Genomic DNA, 24,898 nt, shown 5'->3' on the forward strand with positions numbered 1-24,898 from the left:
CGGCTGGGGGCATTGGTGATACGAGCTCAGTTGCAAGTGCCCCCCAAAGTGGAGGGGAGTGGTGTGGTGCTACTCCTTACATTGTGTCAATGAGTCTGTAAATGTGTGCATGAGAGAGATAGAGAGGGATGGAGACAAGTGTGTGTGTGTGTGTGTGTGTGTGTGTGTGTGTGTCTGGGTGTGTCTGGGTGTGTCTGGGTGTGCGTGTGTGTGTGTGTGTTTGTGTTCATCTACATGGAGGACAAAGAGTACATGACAAAGAGAACTGTCAAAACAGCCCAAAACGTTTGTGTCTGTTCGTATGTGTGTGTGTGTGTGTGTGTGTGTGTGTGTGTGTGTGTGTGTGTGTGTGTGTGTGTGTATCAAGCATAAGTGTATAAAAGGCATATTTGCCCTTGCACAGTAGTCAGTGCCTGCCCGCCTGAACTACCACAAGTCCCCTTTTCCTCTGACATTTACAAAAGCCCTCTCTCTCTCTTTTTCCATTTTCACAGTCTCGCCTTCCCTGTCAGCCTACACACAAGCATACAGGTGAAAAAAACCTCAATGCCCCAGTGTCCCTCTGCTCCTCAACATGCACAGGATGCTGGGAAGGCAGCCGCGTCGAGGCCTCCCGACAAAGGGGCCATTTGTGTTGCCGACGGGCCTGGGAACAGCGTGTGGGCTCCATTGCGCCTTTGTTTCCGGTGCATTCCGGCCGTCCTGCGGACCTGCTGACCAGGCAGAGAGGTCGACCCACAAGGTGTGCGCGTCTTAGATTCCTGTCGTAGCTTAATGTGCACGATGGAGATTAGAGGGGATCAGAGCAAATGACACGTTTTGTAACGAGCTAAGAAGCAATTGGATTTAATATGATGACTGAGGCTTAATGACAAGGAGGATGGTCATGTTCTGTACAGAATTGTGCACATTTCTCTCTCTTTCTCTCTCTCTCTTTCTCACTGCATGTGCGCATGTGTGTTGTGTGTTGTGTGTTGTGTGTTGTGTGTTGTGTGTATGGATGTGGTATGTCATGCCAAGACTGAGAAGAGAGGGTAGTAGGAGAGAGAAAGAAAATTAGTAGAAATATAAGCAGAGTGTGGGAGAGAATGCGAAAGAGAGAGAGAGAGAGAGAGAAACTTGTTTTCCCAGTAAGGATTATAGGGGGGAAAAAGATATTCTGCACGATTGATATGAGCCTGAGCCATGGCGTATCAACAAAGAAACGGTGATCAAGCTCGCCTCGGGGCATAATAGTTTGGAACCTTCCGGGTCCCTCAAAAATACATGAGCCCTCCCATTACATCTTGTGCTACAAAGAAAAACAAACGAGTGTTGATTGAAGCTTCATCGGTCTCTCAGGCAAACGTGTCAACACTGTGTCTGTGTGTGTGTTTATCAGAAAGACAAAATAAGAGTGTGTGAGACTTTGTATATAGAATTGTGCATGTCCAAATTAATTTGTTGTTGTTCATTTGCTATACATGATTAATCATTTCAAGATCATATCAGTGGAAGTATTTCTGCAACATACGTACATGTGTGTGCACATTTAGTCTAGTTAGTTTTTATCGTTGTCTGTGTATGTGTGTGTATGTGTGCATGTCAACGTAAGTCAATACTTTCAAAGGTGAAGAAGAAGAAAAGAACAGAGCAGAGAAGAGAAAAAAAAGAAGAGGCCATCATCGTAAAGGGCTCCTGGCAGGTGGGACCTTGGAGCCACTCTTGCATTCTGCACGTAAGCGGAGCACAAGGCCGGGGCGCCACCAGCCAGATTGATCAGCCTTTAATGAAGAGTCAATCAAAGTGTGTAACATCATTAGCTGGCGCGGGGGGGCCAGGGTAGCTCCACGAGTAGCCGATGCGTTCGGCCCTGACAGGGCCCTTTAATGGCCGGCGGGCATCGATCGCAACCGACCCGGAAGATGTGCGACAACAAACTCGAGTGACACGACGCAGAGAGCAACAGCGTACTCAGAAATATCAACAGGTCCCCCCCCCTCTCCCCCCCTCTCCCCCCTCCTCTTTCTCCCTCCCACCCCCTCTCTCCAAGGAGCCCTCTGTTGTAAGGGGCAAAGAATGGCAGAATATTTGCCAGATACCAAGATTTTAACACAAATGCATTTCCTACTTTTGTGTCCATTTTTAACATAGCCTTAACATAGCCTTTACATATATTCATATGTATTCATATATTTTCTGAAGAAAACTTGGCAATATGCTTCCGGCCTTGCTCGACAAACGTGTCTTAAAATCTAATAATTTAAAAGCTGTGTTGTAAAAACAAAACAACTACCCAGTTCTTTGGCATTATTTTAACCACCTGAACCATTGTATCACATGCAAACCACAAGGGAGGTAGTGGCTGTTAAACGCGTCATACAGAACACAATACGCCACAGTGGAGAGTAAGAGCAGGCGGCCCCAAGACAGGCGCTGCACACTGCCTGACTGCTATACCAGGAGCAAGTAAATGATGAATCAAAAGAGGGGGATTTAAAAAGGATTTCTGCCTTTCCTGCCCTCAAAGAGAAAGAGAGAGGTGGAGATAGAGAGGAAGACAGGAAAAAGATAACACACAGATAATCCATGATGACTGTATCCTTGGGACCCACACCCAGGGAAAATATTCTTGCATGGGATCATATTTTGTAGACAAATACACAAACCCACTTAGAAAAAAGAAATCAAAGGAACCTCAAAGGGATGTGTTCTTGTCTTTTGCTCTCTCATTCTCTACCTCTTCCTCTGCCTCTGCCTCTTCTTCTCTCTCACTCATTCTGTACACTCACATGTACACACACACACATTCTCACACACACAGACGCACACTCACATGCACACACATACATTCACATGTATTCACACACACACATTCACACACACACAAACTGCCCTCTCAACTCTGGCAACTCTCTCTTCCCCTCACTCTATCCTCCCTGTTTTTTACCACTGTATATTTTTCTATTCCTATTTATCTCTTCAGAACTCTCTCCCTCCCTCTCTCTTCATCCCTCCCTTTGAAAGCACATCTGTCTCAGCAGAATGGAGGGGGCCTGCATCGCAGCAAGAGAGAGAAGGGGGGGGGGGGGGGGCTGTGAGCTGAGAAGAATTTCAACTCCCTAGTCTTTCCCCGAAGACAGGCTGTCCTGTCCCTGTCACACTGTGCCATGCCCAGGCAGGTAGCCCCCGATGCACAACCATGCAAACGAAGCCTAACTCCGACCAGAACTCTTTCATAAGCTCCACTGCTGCACAGGGATTTATCTGCCTTTTATCACTTCTATCTCATTGTATCTATCTATCTATATACTGTATATACCTTTCTAACTTACTAACTAACAAACTAAATTACTATCTCTGTCCGTTTGTATGTATATATATATGGGCCATTCTACCAAATTGGTGCAAAGTCAGGTTGGAAATATTTTGAAAATTTGTATGTTTTATTCCCAAAACTTTGTCCGTTTGTATATTGAACCATATCTAAAGTACACATTTCTAGTAAAAGAGCCGTCAATTTTTATGTTGTATTTTCAGAATGTGTTGGAATGTTTTTTCTCTCCCAAAAATGGTCACTACCGAAACATAGTAATACACTATGGTAAAAGAGTATTATTATTAACCTGTTCAGATTGTGTTTCCTTCCCTTCTCTGAAGAGTATTTTTTACAAATATTTCTTGAAGGTTTTCACAATGAAATCAATAAAAATGAAATTTTTACCAAATTTCAAAGTTCAATTTATACAATTCATCTTACCATTCCATTTTGTCACTACCGAAACGATCATGTCACTACCTAAAACTCCTGTGTTTCGGTAGTGACATGAAAACTATGGACATGATTTTTTGAGCATAGTTTATTTAATTTTTAATTAAACCCACAATAAATCTAAATCTTCCAAGTTCTGTTTAAACTTAATCATAAAGATCTTTGAAATTAGATCATTGAAAAAAATCAAAAAAATTTAAAAAGTGTTATTTACAGAAATTGAAATTTAGATGTCAGGGTTGGGGACAGCTACTTCCCAATAGAAAGTACCCTATAAATGATGATTTTGTATATATTTAGCTTATCCCTATCTCATTTAATGTCTTGGGTTTAAATAGACCATAACATATTCTTAGTAAATATCTATGTCTGAATACTTAATTGTTTTGTAAAGAGTTTTTCTTGTTGTATGACCACACTTTGCACCAATTCGGTAGAATGGCCCATATATCAGATTTTTATTTACATAGGGTCCATATTCAAGAGAGCAAGAGACAGAGGGAGAGAGCTAGAGAGAGAGAGAGGGAGAGAGAGAGAGAGGTAGAGAGCTAGAGAGATTGGGAGAGAGATAGAGAGAGAGGGAGAGAGATAGAGAGAGAGGGAGAGACCTAGAGAGAGAGGGGGGGGGGTTGAGAGAGAGGGGGGCTAGAGAGAGGGAGAGGGCAAGAGAGAGGGAGAGAGAGGGAGAGAAGGAGAGACCTAGAGAGAGAGGGAGAGAACTAGAGAGATTTATTCTCGCTTGTTCCTATTTTTTCTTAATACTTCATCAATTAGTCATGGTCTCCCAAAACGTCCTATCAGATCCTCTTAGCATGAACAGGTACAATTGGGGCTGTAGAATTTGATTGGGCTTCTAATCAGCTTTCCAGAATAGGAGAGAGAGATGGAGATGCAGACGGGCCTGCAAGCGCTTCATGATTGCACCAGTTGCTGTAAGCGGGCCGAGCTGGTTAGAATTATTCATTTTTTATCAGCTTTAATTAATAATTGGAGAATTCCAACGGAGCTCTGATCAGAAAATCAGAATGGCCTGTTCCAAACTGCTTAGACAGTGACAGTCCGTCTTTCAATTTTGTAAAAATAGAGTCCATAATTATTCATTATTCAAAGTTCATCCATTTTGGCCACTCAAAAATACCACATTTGAGAGGTATTTGAAAATGGCATTGGTGCTTACAGAATAGATGATGGTTTCAGCAGGATCCAAGGGTGCTTCTGATTAAACTTAAATAGACTTAAATTATGAAAATCTACCCCAGATCTGTGAATGCTTCATTATCAATTAATGCCATTCACAGTAAAGAAAAAAAAAGAGAAGAAAATCCACATGGATTTATGTATCACACGGGTTGAGCTGGCTATGCCCTTTCTGTAGTATCAGAGACATGCACACTCACACACACACACACACACACACACACACACACACACACACACACACACACACACACACACACACACATACACACACACACACACACACACACATACACACATACATACAAATATCGCACCATGGCTCCTAAAGCAATAACCTCTCATAAGGGATCTGGCAACAGTAGCAGCCTTCACCAACCACACCAAACTGCAGCACATCCCACTGCTCAACAGCTGCACACACACACACACACACACACACACACACACACACACACACACACACACACACACACACACACACACACACACACACACACACACACACACACACACACACACACACACACACACACACACACACACACACACACACACACACACACACACACACACACACACACACACACACACACACACACACACACACAACCCCCCACTCCACTGGGATAGCATGGGGAGAGCGCCAGGGGCGACAGTGGTACAGTAGGTAGAGAAGTCGTTTAGTGATCAGATGGTTGCTAGTTCGATTCCCTGTCGAAGTGTCCTTGAGCAAGACAATGAACCCCTAATTGCTCCTGATGTGCAGTGTGCCATCAGTGTAAATGTAAAATGTGTATACATTGTAAGTCGCACATATGTAAGTCGCTTTGGATAAAAGCGTCTGCTAAATGACTAAATGTAAATGTAAATGTAAATGAAACGGCACACACGTATGCACGTAAACGCAAACATGGCACACATGCAAGCACACCAGATACATATAGCCTCACACACAAACACATAAACACACACACACACACACACACACACACACACATGCATACAATCGAGAGAGCGCGGAAAAAAAGGAGAAGTAGAAAGGAGAGGAGGGGAGAGCATGAGAAACTGTATGGGCATGGGGAGAGACATGAAGAGACATAGGCTGCAGGAGACAGACAGAAGGAGAGCGAGAAGAGAAAGAGAGGGAGCAGAGAGAGAGAGAGAGAGTGAGGGAGGCAGAGAGGGAGCAGAGAGAGAGAGAGAGAGACAGAGAGAGGGAGAGAGAGGGATAGAGAGAGAGAGAGAGGGATAGAGAGAGAGAGAGAGAGCAGAGAGAGAGAGGGAGAGAGGGAGAGAGGGAGACATCATACCTGCAGATAGGCCCCTTATCAATCCCCCAGATGCCTAATTGTTGTGCTAATGATGCAGCGGCTAATGGAAATGTTTATGGTTTCCATTCTGAAACAGTGGCGGGGGTAATTAGCCGCACCTCAACTCATTACACAGCACCAGAGGAAAACAGTGTGTGTGTGTGTGTGTGTGTGTGTTTGTGTGTGTGTGTGAGTGTGCGGGAGAGAGACAGAGAGAAAGATAGAGAGAGAGAAAGAGACTGTGTTTGTAAGTGACTGTGTGTGTGTGAGTGTGTGAGACTGTGAATGTGTATATGCATCTGTGAGACATGAATGCATTTGTGATTTTGCATATCTTTGTGAGTGTGTGTGTATGTGTGTGTGTGTGTGTGTGTGTGTGTGTGTGTATGCATACGTGTGTGTGTGTGTGTGCCTGCATACTTGTCTCCCCTGCTGAGTGAGGTCTCGTCCCCATCAGCGTAGCAGCATCTGCTGCTGCTGTCGTGCGTTTAAACTCCCGGCCCCATCGCTTCCTGTTCACTCCCCTCTCCCTTCTCTCCTCCACAGAGAGAGAGAGACAGAGAGAGAGAGAGAGAGTGAGAGAGAGGCCACATTTAAGAGGCCACACCCCCAAACTGCTCCCAAAGGGCCTGGCTGAAGCTGTCAGGTGCGCTTCCTCACTCCACAGGAGGCTCTCCTATCTGGGGCACTGGGGTCTCCAGAGAGGGGATGGATAGCGGAGGCAGCCAGTGCTACCGCTAGCAGTGAGCACCATAAGGAGACTTCAGAGAGGTTATGCTGTTCGATGAAAGACAGGCAACAAGATCCCGGCTAAACGCTGGTTATGAGAGACGGCGGAGTGTTGGTCTTTCACTACAAACAGGCGTCACAGCTGAAGGGGGAGGTTCAATAGGGGGTTGAGGTAAAAGATCCACCACACAAAAGTTTTGTTGAAACGTCACCCGAATAATATAATGCAAAGCTCTCCATTAGCGTGATGAGGGTACATCCATTCCATGAATGAAATTTGATTGGAGTGACGACATAGTTAAGTTTAATTTAAATGATAAGAGGTATCTTATAAGAGGTATATTATTGCTGTTATGCATAGTGATACACCACACCTATACACACACACACATACTAGATTGTGGCATTGCATTTCTACTATGATGTTTCTCACATAACTTTACAGTATCAATTTTAAGCATTTAAAACCTTTGGGGGCAGCGACAGGTGACACTGCCATTCTTAAGGGGAATAAACAACCTCAAGGTCTCAAAGAAAGAGGAACGCAGTTCTCAGGAATCCACTCTCCCTGACCTTGCAGTGGCATGGAAGTGTTGATACTGACCTTGAGGAAGGATAGGTTGCGTTGGCGCTCGATGCTGGTGATCTCAAGGTTGCCCATGACCACCTCACAGTTTTCGTAGAGCTTGCGGAGGGTTCGATACTGCTGGTCCAGGTCCGACAGCGTGCTCAGTTTGTTGTCTGTGCCAGGACATACTGTAGGTGGAGACGGAGAGATTGAGAGATAGAGAGAGAGGGGAATAGAGACAAAGAGTGGGAAAAGGGGAAATGGACAAATAACAGAAGCAAAGAGAGAAAAGAATCAGATGGAGAGGGGTGGACAAAAAGAGAAACAGAAACGGAGAAAAGAATTTAGTGACATAAGAAAAAAGCAACCATTAAATACACACAAGGAGCAAAGGCCATTACTCAAGAAAATCAGCACTATTTTTAATCTAAAATCAAATGAACTCGAGGGTTTTTAAAGAGGTACACAAGCATATCATAACATTCACAAATTCATACACAAGACTGTGAAAATATTTGCTTGTATGTATGCTTTTGTTTCTTCGTGAATTCACAATTTGCATTGATCAAAGATAAACCAGCGCAAACATTGATATTTCCCAAATTCCCACCAGCAAAATTGTTTGTAGAAGGCCTGTTTTTCCACAGCGGACCCTGCCACCATCAGGCGACTGGGCTTCAGCATGCTGTGGGATGTTTTCTCCCCCAGCATGAGTGTGAACACACACATACACACAAACGACACACACACACACACACACACACACACACACACACACACACACACACACACAACAGGGTGATAGGCCTATCAGCACGGGTGTCAGTTGCTGTTCTGTGAACTGTGAATGACTCTCTCACACACATAATCAGACACACACAGACCCACACACACAGACAGACACACAAACATACACACACACACACACACACACACACACACACACACACACACACACACACACACACACACACACACACACACACAGACACACAACATGGTACACACATGGACACACTGCCTGAAAAGCAATGATCAGGAACCTCACAACACAGGAGCAGACAAGCCCCCTTTAGCCCTGGGCCGGGCTTGAACTTGACAAGTAATTAAACACACCTATTTCCACCCATCAAACACCCTTGCCAACCAGGGCCTGTGCCATCTGCTCCGTCAGCTGGCTATGCCCGCCTCGCCCTGAGAGACCACCCTGGCCCTCTGATACAGTTGGCATGTGTGTGTCTCATGTATTTTGTGTGTGTTTGTGCGTGTGTGTGTGTGTGTGTGTTTTCGTATGTCTGTGGGTGTAATGGATTATGGAAATAGATTAGTGTGATAACTGGGTGTATTTTAAGGGGTGCACGTTTTTGTGTGTGTGCAATCCTCTGACAGGCTTGCGCAAGTTCTCTTTCTCTATTGCGTATGCATGTCTATATCTATGTGTGTGGGTGTGTGTGTGTGTGTGTGTGTGTGTGTGTGTGTGTGTGTGTGTGTGTGTGTGTGTGTGTGTGTGTGTGTGTGTGTCCTCTCAGCAGTGCATAGCCTTGAGTTGCCACAAGTGCAGAGAATGAAAGGGAATGGTAGCCTCCTTGTTTAATATCACGCTCATTCCTGCTCTTTCAACTCCAATGAAGAGAAAGGGGGAAAAAATAGAAGCTGACAAAGGCGGCCCATATCATGAAGACAAATGAGAATTTGCTTGTGTAATTCTGCCAAATCAGTTATTCCATTAGGTGGGAGAGCGGGAGAGCGTGACCACAAACAGTGGAAACAGGGAAGGAGGTGCAGAGATCGGGGAGAAAAGAAAGCAGGGAAAGAAGAGAGAGAGAAAGGAAAGCATATAGAGAAAGAAATAAAAAGAAAGTAAGAAAGAGTGAGAGGGAGGGAGCTTTATGTAGAAAATGATTGGTGGACAGAGCAGAGAATGTCAGAGTTAACACTGGTGTTAGCCGGACAGCAGCAGTGCATGAGTGTGTGAGTGTGTGTGTGTGTGTGTGTGTGTGTGTGTGTGTGTGTGTGTGTGTGTGTGTGTGTGGGGGTGTGTTTGTGTGTGTGTGTGTGTGTGTGTGTGTGTGTGTGTGTGTGTGTGTGTCGGGGCTTTGGAAGTGAGAGACAAAGTAATAAGCAGTTATTGAGTCCCCTGGGTTGAATGTTTTCCTAGATTAGGGCAGTCACACCCCCAGACCCCCTCCACACAACCGCCCCCCCCTTCCACACACACACACACACGCACACAGACACACACGGCCCTGAGCTGACCACTTTAGAGTACAGCCAACCCACTGCTTACCTCTCAATAAAACACACAGGGTAAGGCCTTGGCCTGATTTTTGCAGAGGATGAAAACAGGGCATGGCTGGGAATAAAAGTCCAGCTGGGAGCCCATCAGAAAGACGCGACACCATGTGGTGTCCGAAGGTGAAATTCCCAGCTGGTGTGGAGGGAAGGGTCCAGGGAAAGTCAATTACCAGTTTACCATCTCTGTTGTATAAGCACCTGGGAGTATTGGGGCTGGTTTCCAAGGCAAGGATTAAGTCTAAAAAGAATCTAGACTGTTTTCATTAGGGGGGAAAAAAAATCTCCATTAAAAATTGCAAATTAGTCCTGGACTAGACTTAATGCATGTCCAAAACACTAGCCCATGGGGTTCCCGCCGCTAAATCATTGGAGTTTGGAAGATACGGAATTAAAAGTTTTCACAATTATCCCGGAGGTAGCTTTTGGTTTCCTCGAAACTCAAGGCCATAAATCCATTTAAAAGGGACTTCAGTAAAGACATTTTAAAGAAATCCACCAGGTTATTAAATCGCTATAGTGTGTCAGTTAGTCTGTTAATATCCAACTAAACACAGATTTAATCTAAAGATTTAAAATCCATATCTTAAATCAATGTTTTGAACACTCTGTTTACCAAATAGCTATATCAGTTTACTTACTGGACCCAAGAAAAACGCTGTCTTGGAGAGTCTATGTAAAAAGCTAAGTGTGAAGTACCACAAGGTAGATATAAAAGATATGCCAACCCATCACACACACACAGACCCCTCACACACCCTCGCCCACACACACCCTCGCCCCATCTCCTGTGCCCTCCCCGATGGGAACCTGACCATGAAGAAGCCAGGACACTGCTGTTAATGTATTGGGTTGGGAAATCACGTCCATTTCAAACTCCTCAGTGGATCCGCCTTTGCCAAGGGAATAACAATGGACAGCGTACATTTCTCCCTCCTCCCTCCCTCCCTCCCTCCCCTCTCCTCCGTGTCATTTCGAAATGCAGGTCTCGTTCCTGGCAGAACTAATTTATTTCGGAGAGAGCTTGACAGGGCATACACGGGAAAAGCGCCACGCGGCCGGGCGGGCGGGCGGTGAGGGGAACGTTTTTTTGTCCAGTCAGCAATCAGCGCTGGACTGTGGCAGACACATCCAGTTCCTGACCCAGAGGCAAACCGCTTCCCGTCCATCCCATGGGTCGGCCGTTTCGCTCACGACAACGGCAACTTAATTCTCCAATGCACAGACAAAAGCAACAGAAAACCAGCAGTATTGAAAATGCAGGAATACGCTTTAGGCGTGTCTTTTTCACTCCACTGATAAAGTCGTTCCCATCCATACAGTCAGCCTGTGGGCTGTGACAAAAAAAGTTGATGAGTGGAGAATGTGGCGATACATGCAATGCGTTCAGCTTCAATTAATGCCATTGCAGTCAAAAAGCACACTACACTGGTTTATCCCCCTTATGGGGACATAGAGTTTTACTTGGACTTGTATTACAAGGCACTTGTAATATGACAACCTTAACGGAGTCTTGGAATTCTCTTGCACAGTTCTACTCACAGCTTGTTTCCTTTGGTGCACACAAGGGACAGGAACCTTTTTAGAAATTCAGGCAGTAGACAAAAAGAAAGCCTAGTAATTGTAACTAGATTGGGCCTATTTTTCCAGAATGAGAAGCCAGCAGAGCAGGTGATTGTTCTGAGGAACTCATTTTCTCCCATTCAGCAGATGTTTTAAGTGCAGAGAAAACTCAGATCAGGGAGAACATTTTTCTTTTCTTTTTTTTAACTCTCACCACTGCATGCTATTTTACACATAAAATACACCTCTGAAACACACACACACACACACACACACACACACACACACACACACACACACACACACACACACACACACACACACACACCCCACACACACATTTAAAAACAGTTAACGTGATGTTAATTCTACAGTGGATATAGCATGAGCCCACAATAAATAAATAAATAAATAACAATCTGTGAGTCACCCCCGTTGTGTACCTCTGTCCTCAAAGAAACACTCCACCCATCACCTTGTGACCCAAGTGACAACACACCCACACACACACACACACACACACACACACACACACACACACACACACACACACACACACACACACACACACACACACACTTACACACACACACACACACACACTTACACACACACAGCTTGTAGGCTAATCTCCTGTTGTTCACACTGCATGAATAATAGAGACCATCCAGGCTTCTTGTCTGCACTCAGTCTTGAGGTGACTGGATGATGTAGGGTCCATCTGTGTGGGGCTCAGATGGGAATCCCTATCTGCTCGTGCCGGTAGCCATGTTGGATGTGGTGTAGGGGTCATTCCAACCAGAAGGACCTTCCAGAAACACCCATGGCCTAGTTTGTTAAAGGAAAAGGAATCTAATCTTACATAATATCTCTACCTGTCCAGCAGGAGAGTTGTATAAGACACAGAGCCGAGTGGGGTATTATTTACTGAGGCACGTAGGGAGCCCATTACTACACAACCCACACAGAAGATAACAGTCCCGAGAGGATGTCTCTAACACCATCTCCAGCTCGGCAACACTGAACTTGTTATCTCTTTTGCAATCTTACTCCTCCCTCCACCATCTACTTCTCTATTGGCTCTTGATAAAGTTTTGGGAGATGCGGAGGGCTGCAGGGGCTCTATCTACTCCTCACCATCTAGTTGTGGTTCACTAACAAATATCCCGGAGATTCTGAGACAGAAATCCTTTTTCCAAGAAGAGACTATGCGCTGAAAACACCACTGATTGGCTTACAATTATATACTAGGGCAATGGATGGCGGCATTACGCATTTGAGTATATGTGTGTGTGTGTGTGTGTGTGTGTGTGTGTGTGTGTGTGTGTGTGTGTGTGTGAAAGTGAAGTTGTACAAATGTGTGCGAAGGGACATGTGTGTGTGAGTCTGAGAGACAGAGAGTATAGATGTAAGCATCTGCCAAATACGTAAATCTAAATGTATGTGAGTGAATGTGTGTGTTTATGTTTGACAGTATGTGCATGTGCTGACGTGTGCTTATGTTTGTGATATGTGCATGTGTGTATGAGAGAAGGAATGTGTGTGTGTGTGTGTGTGTGTGTGTGTGTGTGTGTGTGTGTGTGTGTGTGTGAAAGTGAAGTTGTACAAATGTGTGCGAAGGGACATGTGTGTGTGAGTCTGAGAGACAGAGAGTATAGATGTAAGCATCTGCCAAATACATAAATCTAAATGTATGTGAGTGAATGTGTGTGTTTATGTTTGACAGTATGTGCATGTGCTTACGTGTGCTTATGTTTGTGATATGTGCATGTGTGTATGAGAGAAGGAATGTGTGTGTGTGTGTGTGTGTGTGTGTGTGTGTGTGTGTGTGTGTGTGTGTGTGTGTGTGTGTGTGTGTGTGTGTGTGTGTGTAAGTGTGTGCACATTTGTACACAGGTATGTGACAGGATCTGTTTGTGTGTGTGTGTGTGTGTGTGTGTGTGTGTGTGTGTGTGTGTGTGTGTGTGTGTGTGTGCACATTTGTACACAGGTATGTGACAGGATCTGTTTGTGTGTGTGTGTGTGTGTGTGTGTGTGTGTGTGTGTGTGTGTGTGTGTGTGTGTGTGCACACATGTGTGTATTTGTGTGTGTGTGGCACTACTACACGGGGGTGAGGCGAGCATGTTGGGGGTCTGCCCTCTCCACGCTCCCTGGTTGCCCTCCTCCTTCTCGGGTCAGTGTGCAGGGGAACCCCGAGGCAGCGGCTCCTGCTCCGCTCACAGAGGCTGAGTCATTCTCTCCACGCCTCCCTTCCACTCCAAGGCTGAGGTAACCGCCGCATTATTAAATGGGATAAAAATGGCCAATCCACTTAGGAGGGACCCCTGCGCTGACCCAGTGGGATCTTTGACAGGTTTATGTCTAAGACTTACCAAAATGGCTTAAATTACCGAGAGTGTATGGCTACTGAGAAAGGATGTGGCCTTTAGTTTGAACTTAAATTCGGGTGACCAGGTGTCCCGCTTTGCATTGCACTGCACAGCATTTTGACCCATTGTCCCGCATCCTGCATATTGAAATAATGTCCTGCATTTTCATAGTCATTTCGGTTTTAATTGACAGAAATAAGAACACATGGATGCGTTCTACTATCCGCTTTGGCACATGAGCCTCTTTTGCTGTTGTGGCATAGTTTCTATAGTTTCTAGCACTACGTCAAAAGCAGCAACCCGTTTCATACAAATGCAACATAGCCAAGCTTTTCGTATGCCTGGCTGTTAGCCAATGGCTGAGTATAGAGCAGTGAAGGTGGTCATCAAGAGGCTGTGACGGCTGTCAATCGAACAGTGCAGACGGGCCGGTGAACTCCTGTGCTACGTCACAAAAAATAAATGTACACAAACTTTACAGATAAGGTAAAAGCTATCTTTTACATAGCAAAGGCTGTAGCCAGTATCTTGTATGGCCTGGTGTACTGTGGAATCGACTAGCTGACTAGAGGGCAAAGTATAGGTGTTTACAAGCAGTAAGGCAGAATACCAATATTTTAGTTAGACATTATATAAAAGTTTTAGGTTACCTCTCAGCATTGGCCCACATTGACCCTCACAACTACTCATCCAACATTTAGTCTGTTTGCATCTGGTCACCCTAACTTCAACACAGTTTTAAATACAAAGACAGAGGAGGCAGCACAAGTGCATTCCGCAGTTTGGCCGTTTGGTGTTACAGAAGTGTCTGGGAATTTAACTTATGAAAGCAGAAGACCTAAGTAGTTCTACTGTTGTTTATCCTCTGGACGAGCTAGAATGTGCTTGTTAGCTCCAGATATTTCAGATATTTAGTAGACCACCCTTAAAATGTAGACACGCACACGCACACACTCCTTGAGGACAGAGAAAAAAGAGAGGCCCATGTCCTTGAATATGTCACAGGTGGCCTGCGTCTAGACTTGATATTACGCGAGAAATAATACAAACACATCTTGCCATCCTTAGGTCCCACTCATGCTACATGCATCATGTTTATGGGCCATTCTACCGAATTGGTGCAAAGTCAGGTTGGAAATATTTAGAAAATTTGTATGTTTTATTCCCAAAACTTTGTCCGTTTGTATATTGAACCATATCTAAAGCACACATTTCTAGTAAAAGTACCGTCAATTTTTATGTTGTATTTTCAGAATGTGTTGGAATGTTTTTCCTCTCCTAAAAATTGTCACTACCGAAACATAGTAATACACTATGGTAAAAGAGTATTATTATTAACCTGTTCAGATTGTGTTTCCTTCCCTTCTCTGAAGAGTATTTTTACAAATATTTCTTGAGGGTTTTCACAATGAAATCAATAAAAATGACATTTTTACCAAATTTCAAAGTTCAATTTATACAATTAATCTTACCATTCCATTTTGTCACTACCGAAACGATCATGTCACTACCGAAACTTTACCATATGTTTTGGTAGTGTGACTGTTTCGGTAGTGACTGTTTCGGTAGTGACAATTCTAGCTAACTTTGAGCATAAATAAATAATTCTAGCAAGTACATGGCTAGCAAACACATCTTTGAAGAGGTGTACACACAAACAAACATAATACTTTGCATAAAACCCCAAAAAGTTTACTTAATTGAAGAAAAATATGTGTTCGGTAGTGACCATTCTTAAGGTTACACACTGATTTTCAGACTTTGGAACACAGTTATATCAAAAGTATGGGATCTAGCTACTTACCATTCAGCCATGAGGGACAGGGATGCAGTATCACTGCCTGGTTATAAATGCAGGGCTGTGGCTAAAAACCAGGCTCAGCCAATGGACTAAAACTCCTGTGTTTCGGTAGTGACATGAAAACTATGGACATAGTTTTTTTTTTTTTTTAATTAAACCCACAATAAATCTAAATCTTCCAAGTTCTGTTTAAACTTAATCATAAAGATCTTTGAAATTAGATCATTGAAAAAAATCAAAAAAATGTAAAAAGTATTATTTACAGAAATTGAAATTTAGATGTCAGGGTTCGGGACAGCTACTTCCCAATAGAAAGTACCCTATAAATGATGATTTTGTATATATTTAGCTTATCCCTATCTCATTTAATGTCTTGGGTTTAAATAGACCATAAAATATTCTTAGTAAATATCTATGTCTGAATACTTAATTGTTTTGTAAAAAGTTTTTCTTGTTGTGGGACCACACTTTGCACCAATTCGGTAGAATGGCCCTTATATGACTTAATGTTATTACTGAATTCTCTTCCGGTCATTTCCCCAGAGCGACAAGTGATCTAGAAATCAAGCAAAGCTGAAACATGTTTAAACTCGACACATTTTATCTCTTCTGCAGACCTTTCCAAACAGAAACTTAACAAACAAATCTGACACAAAAGCCATCCTTCTAAGCATCGCCAGTCTGCACCCCATTTTGAGAATTCTAACTGCAGAAGAAACTGTGTACGCTCCCAGGTTCAGTAGCACCAGCTGGTGTTGGAGGCTGCCATACGAAAACGGATATATATATATAAGTGCGCGGTTTATGGGAGACGGCTCTCTGTTTGGAAGGCTTATCGTCTGGCTGGTGACTGAATAAGAAAAGGCTTTGTAGAATATAAACGAATTAACCCTGAAATGTCGAGATCTCTCGGGACAAGGGAAATTGGATGCTAAATGTCGTTTCGCTTGGTACCTGTTGCATTACAGAAATCAGTATTTGACAGAGGGATACTATGCCAAAAAAAGGAACTTCTCCGTGAAAGTATCTAAGTTATTCCATTTCAGAGGCAAAGCGGCTATAAAAAAGCTTTGAAATGCTTTTCACATACACGAACACATAATCCAGCATCTGTCCTGGACAGTGCTGGGCAAGGAGCAAGATGCCTCGATGAGATCAATGAAATGACAGATCGCCGCATTACGGGCTGATCCTGAAATTGCCCCCACTCATCATCTTCAGCTCACTAAGCTCATGATTTCTGGGGGGTGCTGATGGTGCAACAAACCTCGTTTAAACCCCCGGTCCCCCTACCTCCCCCTTCCTTCTCAGTCAACATGTCTTCGGCCGCTGGGCTTTCCGAGCAGGAACTCTTCACACGCTTAGAGTTGCTTGCCCTAATGGCTGGCCTTAGGCCTCGACCTTCCACCAAAGCTCAGACAAATGACCAAAGAGAGATCATCTCTGGCATACCTGCTCAACCCAAACAAAACAAACTGATTTTTTTGTTGTTGTTGTTACTGTGTGCAGAATTTTAACAGGATGCCCAACTCAGTGTCGATTAAAAGCACACTCCATTCTCACATGCAGGTTTGAGGCCAGGTGTGATTGAACTAATTCATTACGGCATTAGCGGTGTTTGAAACAGCCGAGGCTCCCGTCCCATCAATAACTCCCCTGCCAAGGCCCTGTGCCACGCCTCATCCTTCCCGGCCCGCGCCCTGCCACGTCCCCTCGTGAGCCCCCATCCATGAATCTTCATCTCATATTCCAACACTCGCCATCAATTATACCTCCCACACACACCGCCCCCCCCCCCCCCCCCCCCCCCCCTTTAAACCTCCCCCTCCAACTCACACTCTCAACCTGCTCTCAGTCTCCCTGTCACAGTGTTAAGCATTACAATGAGTTTTTTTCTCTATTATTCTTTTTTCCCCCCCACCCTTTTTTGCCGCCTAAATGGAATTACCTCGTTCATTGGAAGCGAAAATCATTTCTCAGCCGGCGGTGGAACATACGTCAGGTGGCTGCCGCAGTGTAACACAGGTGGAGGTAATTTGTATTGCAGTGGAAGCAGAACAAAAAAGAAAAGAAAAAAAGAAAAGAAAGGTGGTGGTGGTGGTGGTGGGGTGGGGGGTTGAGTGGTTAATGGGTCGTCCTGGCCAATTTTCAGCTTGTGGTCTGCCCTGGCCCCGGATATGAGATCCAGGCTTAATGTAGCACGGCACTGCTGCAGCTCGCAATGCTCACTGGGCCAGCTGACTCCCTTGTTCGGCCGTGATGGAGGGGTCTGCTGCATTAGAGGTGGTCGGAACACGCAGGTGACGTCTTTCCCAAGGAGACGCTTTTTTTTCAGGGACGTTTTCCGTCCCCAAAGGTAAACTAAAGCCTGGGGAGGTTACTGGGGCTACAAGAGCTAACGAGAGCTGGGGTGCACAAAGGTCATGGAAGTAAACGCTATCTCAAAAAGCACACTCCACGCACATGTTAGAGTGCGCAATAAGCTGTGAGGGACCCTTGTATCGACTGTCCATGTTTGTTCCTTTGCTTCGACCCTGAACATTCCAGGAGGAAAAGTGGGCATGAACAGCCTTGAAATTATGTCTCATTACGCACACTTACACGCACACACACACACACACACACACACTCACAGTGTTCAGTCCAGCAGCTTACAATCAGTATTCAACATACAGCTCACTGCTGTAGAGTCCACCCAGTCCCTCCCCAGGGCCCCAGATCATAGCTATGCATTCCCTACCACTCATCCACAGCCAAGAATCTCACACACACACACACACACACACACACACACACACACACACACACACACACACACACACACACACACAGAGAGAGAGAGAGAGAGAGAGAGAGAGAGAGAGAGAGAGAGAGTGAGAGTGAGAGCCATGTCCATAAACATACAAATGCACAACAGACACAACAAACACACGCACGCACGCATGCACGCAAACAGTAATCTCATGAAAGACTGGTAAACCCTGCTAACATAAAAGCAGACTCCTAATAGCTCATGGATGTGCTCACAGGGTGGCAAAAACACAAAGTTAGAAGCGGTAGAGGATGGAAAGAGAGAGCGTTGCTTCGACTCTAGCCTTTGTAGTGAGAGCGCAGCAGGGGGAAGTGTTGGCCGGCCAGGTTCACCTCCTGGAGAGGCTGTGAGGAGGAGTTATTTAATTCAGAATTTCGACATCTGGGTGGTAAATGGTTGGTATGGAAGGACCAATACCACCATTAGATAAGGATAATGAAACACGATCCTTCTCCGTGGGCTAACATCCCTTTGATCTTAAGATATGTGGCCCAAAGGGTCTGCCCCCCTTCTATGCCGTTTGTGGGTCTGATAGTTCGCCCCTGGCAGGCTAGCAAATGACTTGGCCAGCCTAGCATCAGCCTGAAGGCGCTTTTGTGCAAATTCTCTTTTGGTTCATTGAACAAGTGAACATTTATAGCTCATAACAAGACAACAGAGGCATGTCGTTGTAGAGTAGTAGTTGCTCTTGATGGAGTCCTGTACCATAAGGGAATATGTATGATGTGATGCGCATATGACCTCTTGTTCTTCTGCTGTAGTGTTGTCTTCTGCGCTCTGTATAATGTCTGGGAGACTGGATGTTTGGGAGGGGCGCATTTCAAAAGCAATCCCTGGGGAACTAGACTGTCATTTGCGGCTGCATACCCTTGAGGTGAATCTCATTGAGGAAATGCTTTAATCATCCATCTTCCTTTCAACAGTAGCATAAAAGTTGCATCTCTTTCTCAGCAGAGTGTACTACCAGGACAAAAACTTCTGGAGAACTTCTATCCTACCTCTTCCAATAAATCTCAAGTCTAAAGTGTCAGTTTATCAGGAAAGCTGTTTCATACGGCATTGTGCCTATTGTCTTGATTTGTGCCACCTTGAGACTATAACAGAGGCTGCCAACTAATATGTCAGCATAACTGTAAATGACAAAAAACCTCAAAATAACGGTGTTGAGGTAAGTAGTTCTTCTTTTGAATAAGGCCAGTCGTGTTTTATTATTATTCATTTACCTTAATGTTGACAAGTACATTGAAAGATAACAGAGGAGTGCCTATTCATCTTTATTGTGGGCTCAGGCCACCGACACCCCAACACAAGAGTGAGTGTGTGTGTGTGTCTGTGTGTGCGTGTGTGTGTGTGTGTGTGTGTGTGTGTGCGTGTGTGTGTGTGTGTGTGTGTGTGTGTGTGTGTGTGTGTGTGTGTGTGTGTGTGTGAGTGTGTGCGTGTGTCCTCTTGGTCTGGAGCTACACTTCTAATGAGCTGCTCCCGCTCTCATTCTTCATGCCCCAAATCAATAATAATTTGCTTTAATGGAGAGAGTGAAGCTGTAAATAGCAAAAATCTGACATTTACAGGATATCACACACTCTCTCTCTCTCACACACACACACACACACACACACACACACACACACAAGCAAAACAGACCAGAAAATGCAAATCAGATTCATGCAATAATCCATATTCTTATTTAGGAGGGGGGTGAGGAATGCAGGACAGCCGTGATTTAACTGCATGGATCTCACCTCGTGGCTCAATAGGTTTTTGTGTGGCTTCACTGAGGCTTGGAAGCTATGATGAAAGGGAATTTGTTATCACCCGTGTTGAGTGTGTGCTTCTGAAAACTAAAAAAAATAAATACAAAAATGTATTAAGAATGTGGTCCAGAACATTGAAAGAGTTCTGTCAGCCCTGAGCTGTAATTAGAAGACTCTCTTCCCAGATGGCGTTTTCTGTTTTGAAGGACCTTCTCTATCTTTGTGTCATGTGGACAGCAAAGTAATAGCCTTCTTTTTCCTCTCAGCGTTGAACCGGTAATGTAGGGAGAAACACTTTCACAGTGATGTCTGCTGAGTAAAGTTTACTAAACTTTAACTTTGTGCAAAGGAAAAAATAAACTCTATGCTTGTCCATATCCATCCCTTTTTGCAGCATATACAGTACATACTTTTAACCTGAACTGACTGACTGAACTGAACACTAAACTGCAGTGCTAACTTCTTTGTTAGTGGTGATGAACCCTTTAAAATGTCATAGAACCTCTAGAACTGTTGGCAAAGGCTTAGCTGAGTGGAAAATAATCTATGAAGAATGTCATCAAAAACTCAGAAGAACACTTTCCCTTGGATGGTAGTTTTGTTTAGTAACCTGACAATTTTCTCAGTTTGACTAACTGAAATATACATTCAAATAAGAGGCTGTCACAATGAGGAGTTCAAACTAAGGGAGTGGACTAGAATATTCATTTCCATTTCATTTCCACACAGTAGATCAGCATCATATGCCAAGATGGGAGATGCCCTCAACTAGACTCCTAATAAAGATCATTCATCCAATAATATACAGCCTACATTTGATTAGCTGATAATAGACATAGGCGCAGGTAATGGAGTTAATCATAGAACTGCTGAATCATGGGATACGTCAGCAATGTCACTGAGGTCAGCGTCACTCAGCCAATACTGGGAATCGGGTCATGTGACATTCCTCCCTCATAGACAAAACACATGATTGATGATAGTGACATCTGTGAACATTGAGAGTGGCAAAAATAACACCCTCCATTTTCCTGTCACCTTTCACCGTTCACTGACCTACCAATGCATGTAATGGTGCTAAAAGAACTAAGAGCTTATGACATATTCATATGAATTCCAATAGCTCGGAATCTACCACAGATTAAATGTAGTTAATTCGGCCATAAATAATTTAACTCGATTGTCAATAAGCACTGAGAGTTCATTATGTTTTATTGATCCAATAAAAAGTGATGAGAATGGCAGCTTTAGCACGGGAAGCTTCCTTGGCTCATCGATCTGCCACACAAACTAAACGTTGACTAAACAACTCAAGCCCCGTCGTAGTTGGAGAGCACATGCTGTATTCACCACGGGGCCTGCTTAATGTTCTCACAGTCCAGCGTGGACGATATCACAGTTTCGGTAAACAACAGAGCTGCTGATATGCCAAGGGTGGGTGGGTGCATGGGGGGAGTCAGTGCGCTGGGGGGATGGAGGCCATGAGTCAGTGTCGGCCTCGTGGCCGGTTCTGTCACAAGCCATGAGCCTGACTGCGGCTTTACGCCAGTGATCCGGCTGGCCTTTTGTTCCCTCTCACTGCAGGCCATTTTGCCTTTGCTCCCTGGTGTTAATCCCGGCTGACAGAGGCCGTCTTTTGGCCCCACGCTGGGTCTCCAGGGACCACGGTGCATCACCACGACTGGGTGCAGTTTGAGACCCATGGCCCTGCAGACCCCCCAGGCCTGGTGACCCAGTGCCACCCCCCCCCCCCCCCCCACACACACACACACACACACACACACAGAAAGACTAGAGCCAGGCCACAGAGAGGCATACAGATACACCCGGGGTCCTTTGCAGAGCAATAGTCTGAAATGAGGTTATGGGTTCTGATGTCCTGACAACCCACACATGTTTGTTTTACCCAGGCAGAAAAAGTATACTTGAATGCTAAACATACTTGCAAAATACTTATAGTTTACTAATAGTATTTTACCACATGGCACTTCTAAGTATAGAAATAAATGATTTGTACATAAATTCATATCCAAAATATGGCGTAAATATGGCATTATGTTTAGAGGATCTGCTAGCACTTGCACTTGCACTTGCACCCCCCCCCCCCAACAAGCACACACACACAGCTGTTTGGTTCCTTACTGCTCACTAAAACAAACAATTCAGTTTGCTACATTTGTCACTGAAACACAATAACAACAATACAATGAGTTATTCTGCTTGAGCTAAACCATGGGGGTAGTCTCTCTCTCGCTCTCTCTCTCTCTCTCTCACTCTCTCTCTCTCTCTCTCTCTCTCTCTCTCTCTCTCTCTCTCTCTGTGTGCTTCGGTCTCTGTGTGTATGTGTGTGTGTTAGGGAATAAGCAATATGAATTGAACAGGAGTGTGTTTGGTGACAAAGCCAGATGAAAGACAAGATTTTGTTCATTTTTCCCTACGCTCAAAAGATAAGAACTTGGCTTATATCATTCTGCTGTAGATCTAAACAGTGATACGATTCTTCGGCGTCTAGAAACGCACACCTCAGATAGACTATAGTGTGTGTGAATGCAGGAACAACACCTGACACACCTCTTAGCTCCACTCCTACCCTCCTCCTAAACAAATGGATATAAACAAAGTAGCAAAGACTGCTCCTTTCAGGATATAAAATATGGAGCTGCCTTCAAACTCTGCAACGCTGTTAATATTTAATTTGAACACGGTCACCCACTGAGCTGATAGAATGGCACTTTAGAGGTGCTTATTTGAGTTGTACTAACAGAATATATTGTATTGCTTTATGGTGATGCTTTTATCTACTCACAGAAAAAAATCAAGATGAACATTTTCTGTGTTCTGAGATATTCTCCAGGAATGCATTAACACAATTTGGATGCCTTGCACTAAATTTCAGTAACAAACAAAAAAAAAACAGAATATATTTTCAAGCAGACTTGGAGTGTTCTAGTGCATAGGAAAAGGGGGCATTTCCCATGACATCTACTGAATGAGAACCAAGGCAATGAGAATATGACAAGACTTTAGATTGAAACTCTGGTTTACCTTTTAAACAAAGCCATGTTTTTATGAGAAGGAATGATGCTCTCAGATAACACCACTTGCTCTAATAAAGCACCAAAAATTCAATCACCTGCTCCTGTACAGAGTCCTAGGGATTCTTCTGATTCTTCAGCAGTTACAGAAGCTAGTAAACAAACCAAATCTCAGTGCAACCAAACCTCAAATGGTTTGTTATGGCTTGAAAACACACTTCCTCTCTCTCTCTCTCTCTCCCTCTCACACACACATAAACAACATTCTTTTATCAACTTTGTGTGTTGGGGAAGGGGGTGATGTCTGGGGTTTGATGTAACTCTGCTATTCACATAAAACAGTGTTTGCAAAAGTTCAGGTTCAGACGGCACCCGCAAGAGTCCTAACCTCTGAGTCCTGGTGGCTAAAGTCATTAGTAATCACACACACCGCGGGCAAACGAGCGGCGGTCCGAGTGGGGCATTGATGAGGACGGAATGGCTTATTGTGGAGCAGTGTCCATAACGAAGCCAATGAGCTGTGAGTAATGCAGCCAGGAGATGGAGCGCTTTGGGCGGGGGGGGGGGGGGGGGCTAACCTCCAACCGCTCTGCACTAACGATTATGACAAACGCGGGTCGTTGCAGTGATGTCTGTGTCTGCAAAGGAGCTGAGGTGGGGGGGGGGGGGGGGGGGGGGGAGGTGTGTTTGCAGTGTGGGGGTAGAGGGGGGGCGGGGGCGGGGGAGGGGGCGGTGGGGGTCAGCCATTGAGACGCTAACGATGCAGGAGAGATAGAGGTTGAGTGTGGTGATAACTGGTGCGTGGCTGTGTATGGGTTCTGCAGCAAAAGGGTTTGACACACACACACACACACGCAACGCTTTCATAACTCTCCTCTCTCACACACAATCACACACACACTCACAGATTTCACAACATCCTTCCTCACAGAAATAAACATCCCTCTCTCCATCTTTCACTCTCTCTCTCTCTCCCTCTTGTGTTGTCGAGGACAAGACCTAGCCTCCTGCAGCAGCTCAAACTTGAAGGAGTCGACCTCCAGCTGCTCTCCGCAAACTATTATGACTGACACGGCTCATGGAGCTAGTTCTGCAGGGGAGACTGTGCTAAATTAAACACACGAGTCACTAATGACGATGAGGATGGAAGTTGTCTTGGAGGGAGGTTTGCAGAGTCTTTACTGTGTGTAAATGACGGGTTGCGTGTGTGTGTTGAAGCATGTGTGTTAAGAATCTGAACTGAATTGTGAGCATTCACACACGTTTCAAAGCACTGGTGTTGGACCTAACACTCTTCACTCTCACAAAATACGCCATTCTCTGCTCCACCTCCGACATTAGGCAACACACGCGCGCACACGGGCGCACGCACACACACACACACACACACACGCGCACGCGCACACATACGCACACAACTTTCATGACATTAGTGTTCCCAGGACAACAAATCATTCTGTCGCCTCCACGACCCCCTTCTTCTCTTTCCCTCTCGCTCGTCCCTCTCTCTCCCTTTCTCTGCTCTCTCTGTCCCTCTGTCTTTGTCTTACCTTCTCTTTTCACGTCCCTCTTTCTCTGTCCCTCCCTCCCTCTGTCCCTCCCTTCTCAGTCCCTCCTCTCTCTCTCTCTCTCTTTCTTTCTCTCTCTCTCTCTCTCTCTCTCTCTCTCCAGCCCCTCTCTCTGTGTTGTGTCTGCTGATGTGAGTGGGCCAGACAC

General features: G+C 44.8%; 1 protein-coding gene across 2 annotated transcripts in view; it reads right to left on the minus strand.

The window, feature by feature from the left end:
- LOC105896610 (receptor tyrosine-protein kinase erbB-4-like) overlaps positions 1–24,898 on the minus strand; it is a 251,884-nt gene that overhangs the window by 120,433 nt on the left and 106,553 nt on the right. For both annotated transcript variants that reach the window (XM_031558871.2, XM_031558870.2), the window contains exon 2: positions 7,595–7,746. In XM_031558871.2, coding sequence (XP_031414731.1) covers positions 7,595–7,746 — 152 coding nt within the window. The remainder of the gene's footprint in view (positions 1–7,594; positions 7,747–24,898) is intronic.

Source organism: Clupea harengus, chromosome 21, assembly GCF_900700415.2.
Source record: "Clupea harengus chromosome 21, Ch_v2.0.2, whole genome shotgun sequence".
NCBI lineage: Eukaryota > Metazoa > Chordata > Actinopteri > Clupeiformes > Clupeidae > Clupea > Clupea harengus.